Consider the following 20,560-nt stretch of genomic DNA (forward strand, 5'->3'; position numbering starts at 1 on the left):
GAAGCCAGCGGTGGATGCTCAAACGTCAGTGGCGAACCTCCAGTCATCCGATCCGAACGTAAAAAAAGATGGACCCACGAGTTTATTAGAAATTTTGTGTTTCCAAAGAAATCAATTTTAGAGAATGGTTGAAAACAATAACACAAGGATTGGAGTGGCACCGGGCATTCAGCGAACGTTACGAAATCATGAAAAACAACTGAGTCGTCATCCGTTTATCTCTGTTAATGACGATAACATTGAAAAAGTTAAGAAACTGGCTTGAAAATCGCTGTATTGATACAAAAAGACAGCATCGGATCTCAACAGCTCTTATGGATCGACTCAAATGTTTTGGATATGAAATGTGTCAAGGTTAGACTCGTACTTAAAGCCAAGAGCGTTTTGCAAAAATGACGTCGAGTACAGAGCGTAAAAGAGATGCTTGACAACGTAGCGAGGATCCTACATTCATTAAACGCATTATTACTGGTGATGGGATATTGGTTTATGAATATGATGTCGAAACTTTTCAATAATCTGGCGAATGGTGCTCACAAAAAGGGAAGAATCCGAAGGCACCAAAGTTTTCTTAAAGGCCATACCAACCGAAGCTTACAACAAGTGTATGGAAATATTGATTAATCTTTCTGGGCAAGCTTGTACTTTCTGGGCAAGCTTGTTCAAAAGCACGAAAATAACCACTGATACAAAATTACATGAAAATAATTGTTTTTTATTTTTTGCAGTCCGGGTCAAATTTGATCAGGTGGTATATAGCTTTTGAAACTGGTAAGCCGATTCTTTATGTGTGCTTTTTTCAATTATAATTTCTTTGCCGTGAGAAAAACCATTTGTGTAAAATGTATTTTTTCGGCTCCAAAGCCTTACGACGTAAAAAATTATTTGTCAAAGATGCCATACATGATGGCTCAAAAATGGAAGACAGAGTTCGTGTGGGAATATACTGTACAGAGTTAGGTATAAGGTTGACTTTTAAGCTGCCTGGCCACTGGAGTTTATTTCACGTAGAGGTCTTTGCTATTGGGATATTTTGCCACGGAACTAACCTCTAATGCATCAGCAGACAACTCAAGAGCCAATGTCTAGGTGGACAGCCAAGCAGCAATCAATGCCTTAACCTCGTTTTGCATAACGGCCGGAAATGTCTTGCAAAGCAGGGCTGGACTGTAGAGTACAGTCAGATCCAAGCGACTTTACCAGGTCACAAAGGCATTGAGAACAATAAGATAGTGGACGAGTTTGCCAAGAGTAGTCTACGGATCTTACACGTGAAAAACGTGATCAACATTGGAATACCTATGTTGTGAGTGTACGACGATCTGGACGAGAACATGGCAAGGAAAATCTAATGAGATGAAAGGATCTAGTTGGGTGCAAAACTGCAACAGTCATGTGTACCAAACTAAAACTTCCAACTGCCACTTGATAAAAGGGACGGTTGGAGCATATCTGGAATACTCACTGGTCACCGTATAGTGACGACACTCGCCTTCGAAATGGGGCTGACAGATCGAGAAACCGGTAGGAAATGTCAAGAACAAGGCAGCAGCGAAACAATGGAGAATCTCCTGTGCACTTTTCTCGCACTGTAAACACTTGAAGGCTCTACGGTATGAGACACTGGAAGAGGTATCTTTAGTGAGGCTGCAGTGTTTTTTGTATTTCGTTTCATAAAGGGTTACTACGCCTCATGGAGTTCGTAAGGTAACTCCATCTAGTATCACAAAAGAACCAAACTGGTCTATGTGTGACTTTTCTAAGGTTCCCAAAAGGACCACACTAATGTTATAGCCATCTAACTGTATGTAGGTGAAAAAAACGTTTCCGAGTGTGTAGTTGTATATGAATGGTTTTGAACCAAAAGCTGATAGGTTTGCTACACCACCCTCAACGGTATCTAAAGCAGATTGTATGCGTGAGAGGTCTCGGTGCCGCCGACTTTAGATAAACAAGCGAAAAACTGTAAAGGTGAATGTATTAACGAACGGATTGAGGGCTTTATGCCGTTGCTTTGACTCGGGCACACATACTTACATACACACACACTCCAACACAAAAATACTCACAAATATACCGACACACGTAAACATGTCATTATAATGCGCGACATTGCCAAACTAACTGCATTCTGTCTGTGGTTGCTTTGGCTATATGCACGAACGCCTAAAAGCACACTTCTCGCTACGTGCGAAAGGCTTAAAAAATATTCAATTCCATTCAATGTATGGCTTATGAATTATGAATTTTGTTGCGATTGCAGTTAACACTTGATCTCTGTGTATGTGTGTTTGTGTTGGTATTTGTGTGCAAATACAGTTGGAAATAGTTGTTAGTGCTTGTGTACAAAGTATTACAGCTTCAAAAGAATGCAAATCAGTTTTGAAGTGTTTGCAAGCGACGACACTTTTGTTGGTGTTAATAGTAATATGGCTTTCATAAATACATATATATACAGTTATAAGTGTATTTATAAATATTTCTGTGAGTTTTCAAAGGATTTGCTAAGCCAAACGCCTCAGTGACAGCTGCTAAACTTGTGACATTATTATATTTAGTAAAATATTGTAACGGAATTGCATTTGGCTTTGCGAATATTTTAGGCACTCAATTCAATTCAAAGGTTATTGTAAAGTATTAAGAATATTTTCATAAAATCACTGAAATTTCATTCATGTGAGTTTGATATTTCAAAATTGAAATTAAGTATTGAAACTAAGCTTAATGTCGACCATTACAGCGTTTTTAAAGCAGCGGCGATTACCTTTGCGGAAGCATTAGATTTATTTCTATGAAATGCACGATCTTTTAGAAAAGCGAAGGCCTTACGGAATATTCCTTTACTGAATCAAAATTAGTTAGGTACGGCGTATTATCATTTTTAACTGTTACAGAGCTTGAGCAGAGGATGTTCCTTCAATACTTAGGTTTCTGTCATCTTCTTTGCATCATTTCAAAATGCAAAATTCAAACAGACATTTATGAAGTTAACGAAACTGATGCAGATCTTTGGGGCTTACATTGAAGGAATAATACAATACTTGAACTTAGACGAGGGGTCTGACAAGTTCATAGAATCGTTTAATGTTTCACAAACATAAACTCGAAATTTACTCGCGCTGTTCCATTTAAACTAAACAAATAGTTTGCTAGAAATTTTGTGTTTTCAATAGCATCTTGGCTACGGATTCAAATGTTGCAAAAATGTATTGAGGATTTTATTTTATTTTATCACGAACGGAAGTTAATGAGTGGCACAAAGCATTAATTTATGGTCATGAAGTCATCGAAAACTTGTTTAGCTAGTCGTCCATCTCTCACTGTTAATGAGGATAACATCGAAAGAGTCAACGTGTCAACGTTAGACTCGTATCAAAAGACCTGAATGTGACATCACACTTCAGCATGATTGGAATTGACTTTTTAGCCAAATACGAAACTAGAGAGCCACGTATTCATAAGACTTGGATGCATGTGACATTTTTATTTTTTCGAAACATATGGAGATATTTATCTATTTTGTTTCCTTTATCATATATGCTTATTTTTCTAGGACATAATATATATTTGTAATCGCGGTGCAATCCTCATTTATTTATCTAATCCAGTATCCTTATTTTTGTTTCCTGTAGGGCGCAAAAAGTATAGAATAGCTTCCTGAATTACATCCAGCAGCTGAAACTCTGGATCCTTCAAAATTCCAAAATTCGGTTAATGTTATTCAGCTAAGAGTGAGGGTGATATTAAAATCCCCTATAGTTAAGGGGTTATACAGGGTTTGTCCAGAAAGTAATGGGGCTGATTTTCTTCAACCGCGGCTGTACTTCGGAGTGTGCGCGCACCAACAGGATTCGCCAGAGGGCGTTCACCTGGATTTGGAGAGTCAGTACAAACATTTTCGTTCGCGTTCGCTAGAGCAGAGATACGCGATTGAATTCTGTTTGAAACTCGCTAAATCTGCACAGGGACGTTTGAGGACGATGCTCATTGTCTTTTTTTGACATCAAAGGCATCGTCCACCATGAATTTGTTCCTCCTGGACAAACCGTCAACGCTAAGCTTTACGTGGAAGTCCTCAAGAGACTCAAACGAGGGTCAAACGGGTCCGACAAGACATCGCAGCCGATTGGAAATTGCACCACGACAACGATCCGGCTCATACCGCCTTTCTTGTGAACAGCTACCTAACCAAGGCAGGGATCCCAACGCTTTCGCATCCGCAGCATGCAGCTTGGCTCTGAAGGATATTCCGAAGGATGCCTTCCGTGCAACCTCCAATGCTTGGAAATTGCGCTGACAGCTCTGCATCGACGCAGAAGGAGCCTATTTTGGAAGTTTTCAAAGAATTGTAACCAATGGTTCAATAAATTTTTTTAAATCGACTTAGATTTATTATTTTCTGTACAAACCCTGTATTCATTTGTGAATTAAAAAGTTTTGTTTCGTGTATAGTATATATTAAATGTAGTACATATAGTATATTTGTGAATATTTTCCGAAAATTTGAGGTTGATTCGGCAAATACTTTAAGAGATATGAGTGTATTTGTAATATTTTTTTAAGTGAGTGTAAGTAAGGCGGCTCCTAAAACCTTTTACTCTCCAAACGCTGTTTTCGGAGTTGGTCAGTACAATTTTTCCGAAATGGCTGGACTGATCGTTTGAAAATTTCAGATGACTTTCTGCAACTTTTTTTTTTTGGGAAGCTGTCATTTTGTCAAAACTAAAATTTGACCAGTCCTTCGTTCATTGCCTGTATTCCACTGGGTGGATAGGAAAGTTGGTAGAGTGGATTTTTAACGACGCCTCTAGGCCTTTAAGACTCCCCTTGTGGTACCACAAAGATTAAAAAACCGTTACTCCACTATACTCTCTCTTAACCACACTGTTGAAGTTCATCAGTGCAAAAATGTTATATGCGTTACCTCCGAGTTATCATCAAGGATAACTGCGATTCCTTTCCTAAACATATAAGGTCTTAGAATTGCATAGAAGATGTTTTATAGCCTTTTCTTATTTTACCCCCTGCCAGCTTTTATAATAGTTATTGTATAATATGCTCAGTCTGCTGACAGGACTGTCAATTATGCAGTGTTTCGTTCGCACTCCTACCCAAAAAATAAGGTGACATTTGAATTTAAACTGCGCGCGTCGAAGGATTTGGAAAACTGATTTTTTTAGGTTGGTAGTACTGTCAGTCACACTTATGTCAAATTTCATGTTAAAATATTCATTAGTGTTTGAGATACGTGTCGTTTTGTGAGCTGCTAAAGTGAGTTTTTCGTTTTTTGCGATGTCGAAATTTGTTGCGCAAAGAATTTGCATTAAATTTTGTTTACGGAATCAATTTTCTGCTGCGGATACGTTGAGGATGGTGCAGAAAGCCTTTGGTGATGAGGCTATGTCTAAAAAAATGTTTACAAGTGGTATAGTGAGTTCCAAGCCGGCCGTGAACGTGTCGAAGACGAAGGGGGTCCAGGGCGACCATCAACCTCAACCGACGAAGCTCACGTTCAGCAAATTAAAGATTTCGTGTTGAAAAATCGTCGATTAACAATTAGAGACCTTGCTGATGAAGTTTGCATATCGAAAGGCTCAGCCAATACCATTTTGAGGGATGTTTTGGGCCTTCTTCTTCTTCTTCACTGGCGTAGACACCGCTTACGCGATTATAGCCGAGTCAACAACAGCGCGCCAATCGTTTCTTCTCTTCGCTACGTGGCGCCAATTGGATATTCTAAGCGAGGCCAGGTCCTTCTCCACTTGGTCCTTCCACCGGAGTGGAGGTCTTCCTCTTCCTCTGCTTCCCGCGGCGGGTACTGCGTCGAATACTTTCAGAGCTGGAGTGTTTTCATCCATCCGGACAACATGACCTAGCCAGCGTAGCCGCTGTCTTTTAATTCGCTGAACTATGTCAATGTCGTCGTATATCTCGTACAGCTTATCGTTCCATCGGATGCGGTATTCGCCGTGGCCAACGCGCAAAGGACCATAAATCTTCCGCAGAACTTTTCTCTCGAAAACTCGCAACGTCGACTCATCGGTTGTTGTCATCGTCCAAGCCTCTGCACCATATAGCAGGACGGGAATTATGAGCGACTTATAGAGTTTGGTTTTTGTTCGTCGAGAGAGGACTTTACTTTTCAATTGCCTACTCAGTCCGAAGTAGCACCTGTTGGCAAGAGTAATCCTGCGTTGGATTTCTAGGCTGACATTGTTGGTGGTGTTAATGCTGGTTCCTAAATACACGAAATTATCTACAACTTCAAAGTTATGACTGTCAACAGTGACGTGAGTGCCAAGTCGCGAGTGCGACGACTGTTTGTTTGATGACAGGAGATATTTCGTCTTGCCCTCGTTCACTGCCAGACCCATTCGTTTTGCTTCCTTGTCCAGCCTGGAGAAAGCAGAACTAACGGCGCGGGTGTTGAGGCCGATGATATCAATATCATCGGCATACGCCAGCAGCTGTACACTCTTATAAAAGATTGTACCTGCTCGATTCAGTTCTGCAGCTCTAATAATTTTCTACAGCAGCAGATTGAAAAAGTCGCACGATAGGGAGTCGCCTTGTCTGAAACCTCGTTTGGTATCGAACGGCTCGGAGAGGTCCTTCCCGATCCTGACGGAGCTTTTCGTGTTGCTCAACGTCAGTTTACACAGCCGTATTAGTTTTGCGGGGATACCAAATTCAGACATCGCGGCATAAAGGCAGCTCCTTTTCGTGCTGTCGAAAGCAGCTTTGAAATCGACGAATAGGTGGTGAGAGTCGATCCTCCTTTCACGGCTCTTTTCCAAGATTTGGCGCATGGTGAATATCTGGTCGGTTGTTGATTTACCAGGTCTGAAGCCACACTGATAAGGTCCAATCAGTTTGTTGACGGTGGGCTTTAATCTTTCACACAATACGCTCGATAGAACCTTGTACGCGATGTTGAGGAGGCTAATCCCACGGTAGTTGGCGCAGATTGTGGGGTCTCCTTTTTTATGGATTGGGCATAGCACACTTAAATTCCAATCGTTGGGCATGCTCTCATCCGACCATATTTTGCAAAGAAGCTGATGCATGCTCCTTATCAGTTCTTCGCCGCCGTGTTTGAATAGCTCGGCCGGCAATCCGTCGGCCCCTGCCGCTTTGTTGTTCTTCAGGCGGGCAACTGCTATTCGAACTTCTTCATGGCCGGGTAATGGAACGTCTGCTCCATCGTCATCGATTGGGGAATCGGGTTCGCCTTCTCCTGGTGCTTAAGCGCGTCAAATCTCGACTGGTACAGAAAACATTGAATTTTTTGGAAAAAAAGGCGTCGCGTTGAAGTTTCTGAAACGATGCTTTCCGAGTATTAGGTTATCAAGAAATGCATTATAACTGGCGATGAGACTTGGATCTATGCTTACGACCTCGAAACAACCGATCAATCGAGCGAATATCGTGCCAAAAGTGAGCCGAGACCAAAAAAATCGCGCCAAAGTTGCTCAAAAATCAAGGTAATGTTGACTGTTTTCTTCGATTATCGTGGTGTTGTGCATTATGAATTACTTCCAACCGGTCAAACAGTCAACAAGGAATATTATTTGAACGTTATGCGTCGTTTGTGTAAAGCTATCCGCCTAAAAAGGCCGGAATTGTGGAAAGACAATATTGCCCTCGTAAATCCTGATCATTTCGCCAAAAACTCAACCCATATCGTTCCGCAACCACCGTATTCACCTGATCTGCCGCCGCGCGACTTCTGGCTGTTCACCAAGCTCAAAAGACCGCCCCGAGGACACCGTTTTTATACGATAGAGGAGATTCAATCCGCAGCGAAAACGGAAGTGAAGGCCATCCCGGAAAGTGACTACAACCAGTGTTTCGAAGATTGGAAAATCCGTTGGCATAAATGCATTGCATCGGGAGGGGATTACTTTGAAGGGGGTGAAATTGATTTGGAAGAATAAATAAAGAATTTTCAAAATAAATACAATGTCACCTTATTTTTTGGGCACAGTAGTTCTTGTGTCATCTACTTTGAATTTGAATAGTCAACAGTGTGCCGCACATATTTTCTTAATGCCACGATTGCATGTTTTTTGAGGAAGTTAGTGATTGACATCACCGATACTCACCTATATTTACAACATGCTTGTCTATTACATATCTACAAGTAGCCAGAGGCATATAAATTACCTGTTTTCTGGTGTCTAATTGCAGGGTGGTGCCTGCTCTGGCCAATTCATATGAAATTCTATCGTGAAATAGCAATTGAAAGAGATCATGGAATTCTTTCACTGTAAACCCTCAAAGGCTTTAGTGATCTAAAAGCTGGTTGGCTACCTGTATATGTGGATATACTTGTTGTCAGAATAAGAAGTCATTCTTTAATTGTTGTGATCTCCGCTTGGAAGACAGGGCAGGGTCTGGTATTCAGGAGGCGATTCTGGTGCGTTTTCAAATCCCACTCGATTATTCAGTTAGGACCCTCTCATATATATGCCTATTACTGCTTCCCTGCACACTTCACCCCCTTGACATTCTTCTATGGACGGGAAGGCAATATTGAGAACCGAATTCAAGTTTAATTTTACAGGACTTAGAAAATTCGTAATATTGGTTAGAAACTGTATTCATTTCTGCTTAAATATGTCTTGAGACATGAGCGAGACGCTGAAACACCCCCTTTGCCCTTGCCCAGCACTATCTCGAACTCGACTAAAGTCCTTAAGAGCTTCGGAGTTAAAAGGACTGGACAAAGTATCAAATTTAGATATTAAGTCGGTTTTAAGGTTCGCAAAAAACGTTGACATACTGTGTTACGAATTCTTAACCTCAAATTAAATTGAACCTCCATCCGGCTTTACTAAGGATCAGTAGGGCTTTGTATGGTGTGATATCCGGCCATTATAACCTATTATAATTATGTCTTTGGAGACTACATACGAATTTCAACGAATACGGCTGAGTTCTAATCGCCTAGCTCGGCTGAATGTACAATGTCGAGGTAGAAGAGATGATCAAGTTGATCGCTGTTATTTCGGCGTTGTAAATCTTTTTGGAAAGGCAGATAGTACAAATCATAAGGTAGTCTTTAAAATTGTCGGCAATGCTTGCCGTTTAGACTATCAGTCAGACTATTTTTTTGAATTTTTCTACAAAACCGAACTTTTTACCGAATAAAGTCAAAGAAAATATTTCTAAAACCTTTTAAGACTTTATTGAAAAAACTGGATTTTTCAGTAGATTTACGTTTACCGAAATCGCCTTGGTTATTTGCTAGTATTTAATGAAATGATTTGCCAATTGTTTTCTACTCCCACTACGCGGAAACTACAACAACATTAAGGAAAGAGGAAAAGCTCAAGAAAATTAACTTTGAAAACTCTTTTTTCTGCGATACTTTCCAACTTTTTAAAAGGCAATCAAAAGATCTATAAAAGTAGTATTAAAGTTAAGAACAACGAAACATGAAAAGACGAAAGAACGAATAATGAACAATAAATAACAATTATAAAACGAAACGCTAGTAAATCAGCCAACTGCCAAAATCAGTAAATATTTAACGCTACAAATTGCATTTCCGTTTAATTTAAAAATACACAGACATATTTATAGAATTTCGCAACTTCTTCGCAGGAAGTACAGAGTAACGGTAACAAATGTAACAAGCAAACAAGTCAACATGAACAACAATAATAAAAACAACAATTTGGTGAAACTTGATAAGCAACTGCTGTAGCATTAAGGGTATATATATATATATGTATAAGGGTATTCACTATAGAGTAGAGTATACGTGTAGTGGGATTTCAGGAGCAAGTTTTTAATATGTACACCAACAACAAAGTAAGAACCAACAAAACGTAGGAGGAAGAAAGTAAACCAAAACTGTTTTACAAGACACAATAGAATGAAAGCCACAAACTTACGAAAATCCATTTGTTCATCCTCCAATTGCCTTATCACAGACGCATGACTTTGGCGTAGCATCAGCAGCTCCTCCTCGATCGAGTCATCGTAAGCGGAAGTCGATGTGGGTGTGGCGACGATGGCCTCCTTCGATGCGGACGCTGTCGGCTGTTGCTGCTGCTGCTGCGTTGTTTGTTTCCTTTGGCTGAAACGTGCAAAAACTTTCACTCGACTGCCGCGACGACTCTTCTGCGTGCCACCAGCGCCGACACCAGTGCCACCACCTGCGCCATTTGTCGGCGTTTGCGGCTCATGAGCTGGCGCGCTATTGTTTGTTTGCGTATTGCCCATACTTTCGGCGTTAGTCGGCGCGCTTGAGCGGGTTCGCTACAATTGCAAGAGAAGCGATGAGCGGCGAAGTGGAGAGAAGGGAAGAAAATCAAAAAGTATTAAAGTCAATTACAACATTGTTTAATCGTATTAATTTTCTACTTAAATTCAAAGTGAAGTGATATCGAATGAATTCGAGAAAGCAATGTTTGTTAATGAGTGATTCTTAAGTATTTTCTTAATGATCTTATTGCTACCCCATATTGTCTCTGAGTTGATGTGAAAGAAACAAAAAATACTGAAAATAATTATTTGAGTGGATAACTTATTCTAAGGGATTTTTAAAGGTTCAAGAAATGCTTTCTTTTTAATAAAGTGGAGGAAGAAGACAAAATATGTATTACAGTATAGGCATAGAAGAAATAGAAGGTATTGAATTGTGCGAAGCCGAAAATTAGCACCATAACAACCTTATTATCTAACCTTACCTAAACTGGGTTCCTGAATATGTGTCCATTCGCATAGGATAGGAACCCAGTTTAGGTAAGGTTAGGTAATCAGACTGATATTCGAAAGGTCATAAGTAGTCCTACTTAAACAGCTAGAAACGTCTTTACATCGTAATATCCAGAACTCCTAATAATGGATCAAAAAGATCTAAGGAGGGTCTTGAGCTTGTTCCAATTTTTTTTTTAAATGGCTAATATAGGTTCGGGACAATTTCAAGGTATGACTACCAAAATACTTCATCTTTAGTTAAGCGAAAATGGAAGGTGAATGAAAGAGTGCCTGAATGAATCCACTGCCCTCCCTCCCAGATGCAAAAGATTAGCGAGTACCGATTTGTTCCCAGTCTAATGAGATTGGGGTAAGGAAGCTCTTTCTTGCCACCTACCATTGCACTTTGAACAGGCACCAAAATCAATCTGATAACTGAGTAACTTGACTAACCTGACGGCACTGACAGCGAGTTCCAGGTCAGTATTACCTTTTTGCTATCAGTGCACAATGCTCTGTCTAAAACTTAAAGTAATGGAGAGGTTCCGTTAGAAAACTTTTCTCCAACGTTCCCCTTGAGGTTCGATCCATCCCTGATAAAGCGCACTGTGTCTCTTCTCTAGTGACTCCCTTCAACCCACGTAATCGTGTGGGTATATGTGCAAGGAATCATCACGTGAACATTCCTCGACATTTTCAAAGCTCATCAGATGTTACCTGCATCATCTTCGAAACACCTAAGCCAAGTTGCCCTAGTACCATTGTAGTCAGCTCGACTCAGATTATACCGACCTTCCAACTTTTTAATACCATTTTGGCAGTACGACTTGTCCTTTGCTTCAAAATAGTCCGCAGTTTCGTTGATCACCTCTGGACCAAAATTTATTCCCAGCGAGCATTCTTTTGAGATCTAAGAACAGGAAATTGTCGCTTGGCGTCAGATCTGGAGAATATGAAGGATGCACAGACACTTATGAGCTCAATTCATGGTTCTTGCCATCGTCTACACTGACTTGTGACTTTTACAGGTATGCGGCCTTTTTTTGGTGATTTCGACCCTCAAAGGATCCTATAACGATGTATATGTAATTGTCGTTGTTGATGGTCTTTCCTTTCTCAAGGTAGTCAATAAAACTTATTCCACGCGCATCCCAATATACAGACGCTATAACCTCACCAACCTATTGTTGCGTCTATCCACGCTTTGCAGCGGGTTTGTTGGGTGCCGTCCACTTGGATGACTGTCAATTGGACTTCAGAGTGAAATGATGGAGTCATATTTCATCCGTTGTCACATATCGATGCAAGAAATTGGTTTTAATTCGATTTAATAACTCCAAAAACTGCTGTGAATCATCAACTCGTCATTTCTTTTAGTCAAAAGATGCCGCGACACCCACTTTGCTGAGAGCCACCCAAATATTCGTGAATGACACCTGCTATCTCGAACAATTTTATTTTATAGTCATTCAAAATTATTTTGTGGACTTTTTTGTATTTTCATCGGCAACAGCCTCTTTGGGTGTCCACTGAGTTCTTCTTCGTCTTTTTCTTCCGTCTTCGGTGGTCGGTGGTGGACGGTGGTATCACCACGTTTAAACTTAGCATGTCAATCTTTGACGGTTGATTTTCCTGGGATAGCCTAAGTAAGCAGGGTCAGCCAGCTTAAGATTGAAGCTCGGATATTTCGCTGGATAAACTCACACAATGTATGTGGGTGATTCATCTATATCTACTCATCTTAGTGCTAGACTCTTTATTATTGTTGTTCTTTTAAAGTTCTTTAGAGTCTTTATTCAGGTGTCACAATACCTTGCTGTACATAACTATTATGCTACGCATTATGGGTCAGCATATAGGGACTACACGGTTTCGGTGAACCCCAAGTAAAGCCCTTATTATTTACTACTTCTTCTATATACTTCTTTTATATACATATAATGTATGACCGTTAAAAAAATCAGAAAACAGAGTAATTTTTGTAATTCGTTTAAATGAACTCAAACCAACATCGTTTTCAATAAGAGTTGAGTACAGTTTCAGGTCCACCTCATGAGTCCCATAATATGCAAGTCATTGCAATTAAAAATACAAACTTACGACAAGCTATAAAGGAAATTAAAATTCCAATGAACCTTTGTCATCCTCATATCAATTACACTCTTAATTATTGAAATAAAAATACCCTTTGTTATTATTGTTTTTGCTGATTAGTAACACTTGTAAATTACTTTTACATATATTGCCTGTGGTGAAGTATTTTAAATAAATGTTATGACGCTTTGCAATTATACCGCATATACATGTACATACATACATATATACGCATGTACGATTGGGTGCTAACTTGAGTCATACACTTGGAATTTTTAATGTAGCCGCGTGTACAGTGGAGATATGATTTTTTATCCCATGATTTTAAAAATATTATTTTAGAAGGTGCTCGCTAAGAGATGATGCTGAAAAGTATGTGGTACACTCTCTAAGTCTACTTTAAAAAACATGCACTGTTCGATAGTTTGTTGCCATTTTGAAGGTAATTTCACAATGCCACTCTCAGTTTTTGAAATATTCACCACCAAAATCATTCGCCACAGACAGGAACGGGTAGGAATCATTTGTCGTCAAGCTCCGACTATAAGGTGTACGTACAGGAACTTCCCTGCCAAGCTTCCAGAGCTCCGGACGAGTAACTGTCGATGTGCATGGCCCGGCGTTGTCTTGATGTTGTTCCTCTATTTTTGGCCACAATTGAACGCTTCTGAACGATGGTTGTCTTAAGACGGTCCAATTGCTGACAGTATACAAGTAGGTACGAATTAAAACTTTGACCTATTGGAAGCAGTTCATAGTAAATTACACCCTGCCAATCAAGTTCCTGTTCCTGGGTTCTTAAGAGAAATAATATCGGCCCGTCAAGCTTTCAGTATGAACATTTGCAGGGACTATTGTTTCACTAGTGTCGTTGATGCCGCATTCAATTATAGCCTCTAGGTTAAATGTTTCTTCAAAAGGAAATATGGAAGAAACTAAATCTGACTTTTACTACTTGGTGAAGGTTGAAGCTATCAATTCGGTGACTACCGTGAAGCATTAATTAGCCGTACGCCCTCCACTACGAAGGGTTTTGGTTCGATGACGGCTTCAACTAACTCGGAAGATAAAAATTAATAAACTAGGATTTCTTGTCATAATAAAGTTTCTCTTAAGGTCCATTAGCCATTCCCTGTTTAAAGGGCTGTGGTGTAGTATAACTAAACTAAATTTTTGTGGGAGTGGCATTATACAGGGTAGGCCATTTAAAGTTGACCCATTTGTTTCTAAAAAAAAAGAACAAAAGAAAACAATGTTTTTTGTTCATTTCAAAAATAATTTATTTTGGTCCAAGGGGATTTGTTTCAGCTAATATTTAAAAATTAGATCGCGTAAATGGGCACCTTTAGCTTTGACAGCTAAATGCACTCTTTTTTCGACATTTTCCATGACTTTGGCCAATGTTTCGGATGATATGGCGGCTGTTTCACGTCGAATGTTGGCTTTCAGTTGAGCTAAGGTCTTTGGCTTATTAGCGTATACCTTGGATTTCAAATAACCCCACAAATAAAAGTCTGGTGGCGTCAAATCTGGTGATCTCGGTGGCCAGTCAACATCACCATTTTTCGATATCAATCGCCCGGGGCCCATTTGCCAAAATTAAGGCGTCGCGGATAATCAGCTGGGTTTAGTTTTTGTGCCATTTGAATTTTATATGGAAACATCTTCAAATCTTTATGAATTATGCGTCGGAGAGTGGTGCGAGAGATGTCTAATTCCTGAGAGCGGCGATAACTCGATGTCGATGGAGTCTCCTCAATACTGGCTCGTACAGCTTCGATATTTTCATCAGAACGTCTTGCGCGTTGTCTGGATGCATGACTGGCATTACTGAGATTACCGGTGTTCACAAATTTTGCGTATAAAGACTTAATTGTGTTCTTAACTGGAGCACTTTTCACTTTATTTTTTTGCGAAACGCACGTTGAGTTAACACAATTGAAAAGTTATTTTGAATATAAAGCTGAACAATTTCAGCGCGTTCTTTTGGAGTGTACTGTTCCATGGTATAAATTGTCTTCGAATGACGCTTCTAACGCCGTATGACATTAGCCGATTTGTCAGCGCTGTTAAAAGTTACAGCGTTGCCAGATGGGTCAACTTTAAATGGCCTACCCTGTACTTACTGGTCTTCATCATCTCCATTCCATTTAATTATGCCTTACAAATATTGGTTTATCAATGATAAAAGCCTCTAAGCCAGTCTAAACTTTTAAATATCGATTTTCATTGTTCTATATGGATCGTTTATATACTTAGATATAGTATATGTAACTGTGACTTCCGACCAAAGCATTACTTATAAATTGCAATCCCACCCCAAGTAAAATTTTCTTACTAGTATGTCGTAATTTTATTTCTTGACTGAAATTAATACTCACACTTACTTTTAATTGTGATTGCGGCTAATTTGTTGGAGGGAAATAATTTCCCAACGCCGGAATTGCCTGCAATTCTGTTCGAGTGAATGGGGGTAAACCTAACGTTTCTTTGGTTATGTAATAACCAAATATTTTTTGCCTTGATTTGACTTGTGATTCCTTCGTGTGAAAAACGTTGGAGTAAAACTGAATTTAATTGTTCTGTTGCGCTTTATTGTGCTCGGTTTTTCTCCGTTACTTAATTTTGAGCTTAATGTTGTTGTGCGACGTTTGTGGGTTTTTATTTTTTCTTTGTTGATTATGGTATGTTGCTGCTATTTGGTTTAGATTTTTTTTACATTTGTTTTATTTAAAAATTAGTTTAATATTTTATGGGAATAATTTTGAGTGTTATTTGGCTTGTCGAAAACATTTTATGTTTGATTTTTACTTCGTATTTTTCTAATTTTTCTAATTTTTTTGGTATTTTGTTTTTGTAATCACAGTGCTTGGGTAGTTTTTTTGTTATTCAAATTAAAAGCGCTTCCTAATTTTTTATAAGTTCTTAGTTTTTATATTTATTTGTATTTTAGTTTTGTCATTGCAGTATTAATTTATCTAATTTCTGATCAACTTTAAGTATTATTTACTTTTTACTGATTTTTTAGTTCTTAAATAATTTGTTAAAGCTTGTTGGAATCGATATATTTCGATTCTGTTTTAAATGTATTTTGGTTACATCGCGACGTAAATCGACGCGTCGATTTAGTCAATTATTATCATTCCTTATTTGTAATGTTTTTATTTTACGAACTTCTTACGCAATATTTGTCCTGTTAGTTTTATGAAATTTTAGTATTTTTTGTATATTTATAATATTAATTAACAAAAAATTTTATGTTATTAAAAATTTTTATTTGCTTTAAAATGTTTTACAATTATTAATTAATTTTTTTATTATATTATATTTATTTCTTAATCATTTTTTCACTTTATTTCATTTTACCCTTTTTAGTAGTTTTTTCTACACAATATTTACGTATGTGCAAGCTTATTACATATTATTTTATTTATAAATAATTGTTTTTTTCAATTATTTGTTCTTATCTTCAGATTTATTATTTTAAATTTTTTTAACTGAAATTAATTCATTTTAAAATTAATTTTGTTTAGTATTTATTAAAATATTTTTTTTTATATTTATTAATTTTTGTTTTTTTATTTTTAATTTGTTTTTTGTTATTTTTTATATTTTTTTTATTTTTCAATTGTTATTTTTATATTTTTTCTTTTAATTTTTTTATTTCTTTTGTTTTTCTATTTTTATTTAATTCTTTAATGCTATTTATGTTTGAGTTTTTGTTCTTAGTTCATAATATTTTAAGCTTTGTCATCGCGTTTTGTAGTTTTGTGTTTTGGGCAAATTGTTTTTTTATATGTGTATATTCCATTACAGCTTTTTTATTTCATTTATTATTTTAATTTGATTTCATTTAATTTTTTTTATATATAAATTTTAAAATAAAATTAAATTTAAAAAATTTAAATTTTAAATTTAGTTTAAAAAAATTAAATTTTAAATTTATTTCCTTATTATTTTTTTTAATTTTCCATATATTATTGTATATATTGTATTTTAAAATTGTTTGTTTATTTGTTATATTTTAATTGAATTTAATTTTTTTATTTCTTTCTTTCTTTATTAGATTTTGTTTTTCATAATTTAATTTTTATATCAGTTTAGAGCTATTTTCTTTTAGTTATTGTTCTCATTTGTTTATTATTTATTTTTTAAGTGTGCTTATTTAGTTGCAATTGTTATTATTAAGCTTATCTTATATGTATATTTGCTATAGTTGTGCATTTATTTTTGTTTATTTTACTATTGCTTTCATATTATTTCTTTTTTTTATATATAGGTTTTATTTTTATATGATTTCTGCCTAACTATTTTATTTTACTTTAGCTTTCATCGTCTTTTTAATTTTTTTTATATTTTTTTCACTTCTTAAATATATTATTTGCTTTATTAATTTTTTTTTAATTTATTTAGTCCGATTTAATATACTTCTAAATAATTTTTATGTTGTGTAACTTTTAAATAAATATTTTTTTATAATATGATTTTATAAAAAATTAAAATCTTGTTTAATTCGTTTTTATTATTTTTTTTAAATATTTGATTTTGCTTTTATATTGTTTTCGAAATTTTTATTATTTATTTTTTGTATTTTTTATATTAATTATTTTTTTATAATATTATTTTTATATTTTTTCTGTTTTTATAAAATTTAATGTTATTGTTATTTTTTTGTAATGTTTTTGTTTACAAATAATAATTTTTTTGTTTAATAAAATAATATTAGAGTTTGACATTTATTTATTTCTATTTTTATTTCTATTTTTTTTTTTATTTCAGTTTTTATTTACTTAAATTTTTGAAATTTTATCTTTTATAATGTTTTTTATATTATATATTTTTTATAATATTATTTTAAAATTTTTTATATATATAATTTATGAAATTTAGTATTATTGATAATTCTTGTTATGTTTATATTTTATTTTTACTATAATTTTTTTTAATATTTTTATAATTTTTACAAATAGAAAGTTTTTTTACAAAATATTTTTAGGGAATTAAAATTTATTTATTTTTATTTTCTTTTTCATTGTTTTTATTTGCGTGTATTTTTTATTTATTTTTTGTATTTTTTTATAATATTATTAAAAATGTTTTTTAAATAAAGTTTATGAAAATTAGCATAAATTTTATTAGATTTGAAATTATGTTAATTTTGTTATTCTTTCAAATTATGTCATTAATTTTTTAAACCTTTTTATGTACTACATATTTGTAAAACTTCATTGTGATCAGTTCTCATTGATTGTGCTAATAATTCCCTAGTTAAACAGACACACAGACATATGTTTGTACATTTTTATTGATAAAGTGCCATTAATTTAGTTGTCATATTGTTATCTTCGCCTTTCGCACTTTGATCTTATTTACTTTTAATATTTATTTGGCAATTTTTCATAAGTTTCAACTATAAATTTGGGTGCGGCATTAACTTGTGAGCAATTGGCAACACACACACAGTGTTATTGTTGTTGTTTGGGTTTTATTTTTGTGTTTAATATTTCATACTATGTTTGGCGTTGCTGTGAGTAGCATTGCTTTTGTTGTTGTTGTTGATACTTTTGTTATTGTTGTTGCTTTTGCCACTTGCTTGCTGTGTTTGTGGTACATTTTTGTTGCTTTCTGACATGGTTTTCATGCGTTTTTTGTTGCTTGCTGCCGCAGCCGTTCATTCGCTTGCAAATGCGTTGCTCTCGTGACTTTCTCAATTAACTCAAATTTGATTTTCATTGAATTATTAAGGCTACTAAGTATGCCGACCACACCACCGAACATATCCTACATACATATGTACATATACTTGTATAAACTAAGTAAGGGTGAGATTTATTTGCACTGCCAGCGGTCACTATTGCTGCCTGCGCCCTGGACGTTGCGTCGGCAGCGCCTTTTGACGCTGCTAGTGGCCGCAAATGATACTTCCGTTCCAAATCGCCAGCATTTATGCGCTCGCTTTGCATTTATACTTTTCCATTACACATTATTGTTGTGCTTTATAACACATTTCACTGGCGTTTGCACGTTAATGGGTCGAACCGCAAGTCTGCCAAACATACACACACGCGCACACCCACTCACCACTTTATAACAGTAAACTTTTGCGTTGATTTCTTTTTGCACCGATTTTTCGTTTAATTCCACTTATACAGCTGTATTTCTGGGCTTAACGCCTGGCGGTCGCTCCCGCTGCCGCCGTCGTCTTGCCGAAAAACGCCGCAAACTTTATTGGCACTCACTTCCGACTTGTTTTCCGGCGAAATGTCAGATTTTCAACAAACTGCTCAATAATTACGAACACAGTAGGCAACACTAACCTGCAGCAACACGCAACATTTGGTGCAACACAAGCGCGTCAGCAGCAGCTAAAACAACAACAAAAGCAAATGCAGTGAACGATATTTTGTCAATCGCCTGAAAACCGCACACTTTGCAACTCTCTTTCAAAGCCCTTTTGTAAACAAACAACAAATGACAGCTGATGCACCAGCCAAGACTCTCACATTGCACACTTTTCACTCTCGCTCTCGTGCGCTCTCCGTCAACTGCACTGGCAAACTGACATTTGCACTGACAGTTCAATGCGAATTTTCGGCGAGCACGAGTTTGCGCGCGTTTCACTTTCGCACTTTTCAAGCGGCGGCGAAAAATCGATAGCAGTAAGCGTCAGCGCTGTGCCACGCTTGGCGTATGACTGGCGACGTGCTGGTGGTCGGGCGTTGGGGCTGTGGACGCGAGTAGCCGCTCGTTCCGACTTTGACCACAGCGAAGAAGCGCAGCATAGCCCGACTATAATGGCATAATGGCATGTATAGTTTGCGTTGGAGGAAAGTACAAAGTGTAGCAGCAACAATAATAATAACAACAACAATAAAAACGACAATAACAATATGAACGACAACAACAATATCAGTAATAACAATGTGCTGCAATGATAGCGAGCAATTGTTGAAAATTCAAATGTGATTAAGCTCATGAAGGCCCATGTGTACCCTCATATGCCATATACTCGTTTATGAACATACGTATGTATATGTCTATGTACACATAACTAAGCACATAAGCGCACACATGTACAACAACAATTTCTTTTCATATGTTTACACTGCACATTACTTATTTTCGCTTTTGATAAAGCGATTAGCAGCCAGCCGGTCCGTCATTCCGCTAATTGTGTACAGCGTCGTCTACGTCATTGCTGCGTCGTCCGCCCGTCCGCTGCTTGCTGCCCATCACTCATTTTATATGGTGTCATCAGTGGCGCTTTTGAATCGTTATTGCTTTATGTGTTTTTGTTGCTATGTACTTGCCCCATAACAACTTGGCGCGCAAGTGAAAACAGTTAAACACGCTTTAGCGCTATGAAATATCAAAAGAAATTACGCGATTCACAGGTTCGGCAGAAATTTTGAAGACAAAGAATATCTAAAATTTGAGCATTAGATACTCACGCAAATTGTAATAATTAAATTCGCGCAACATACGAGGTTGACAATTAAGTAATGAGACTGATTACATAAAACCGTATATTTGAAAATTATTCTACAACTCTGCCATCCCCTTCAAAGCAGTCCCCTTGGGCAGCTATACAGCGATTCCAGTGCGTTTTCCATGCTTCGAAACATATCTGGAACGCTTCGACTTGGATGTCCGCGAGTACCCTAGTCATGGGCGCCTGGATGTCCGTAATCGACTCAAACTGGGTTCCTTCGACCACCGATTTTGTTTTAGGAAACAAAAAAAAGTCACAGAGTGA

At 36.9% G+C, this 20,560-nt stretch overlaps 1 protein-coding gene across 7 annotated transcripts in view; it reads right to left on the reverse strand.

The window, feature by feature from the left end:
* Window positions 1-20,560, reverse strand: part of LOC105223499 (protein cappuccino) — a 128,245-nt gene that overhangs the window by 61,947 nt on the left and 45,738 nt on the right. For 5 of the 7 annotated variants that reach the window (XM_011201235.4, XM_029549178.2, XM_011201238.4 and 2 more), the window contains exon 2: window positions 9,903-10,269. In XM_011201235.4, coding sequence (XP_011199537.2) covers window positions 9,903-10,269 — 367 coding nt within the window. Of the gene's footprint in view, window positions 1-9,902; window positions 10,270-15,185; window positions 16,294-20,560 lie in introns of those variants that run through there. The other 2 variants (XM_049446837.1, XM_049446838.1) reach the window with 2 other exon arrangements.

This window comes from Bactrocera dorsalis, chromosome 1 (assembly GCF_023373825.1).
Source record: "Bactrocera dorsalis isolate Fly_Bdor chromosome 1, ASM2337382v1, whole genome shotgun sequence".
NCBI classification, from domain to species: Eukaryota; Metazoa; Arthropoda; class Insecta; order Diptera; family Tephritidae; genus Bactrocera; species Bactrocera dorsalis.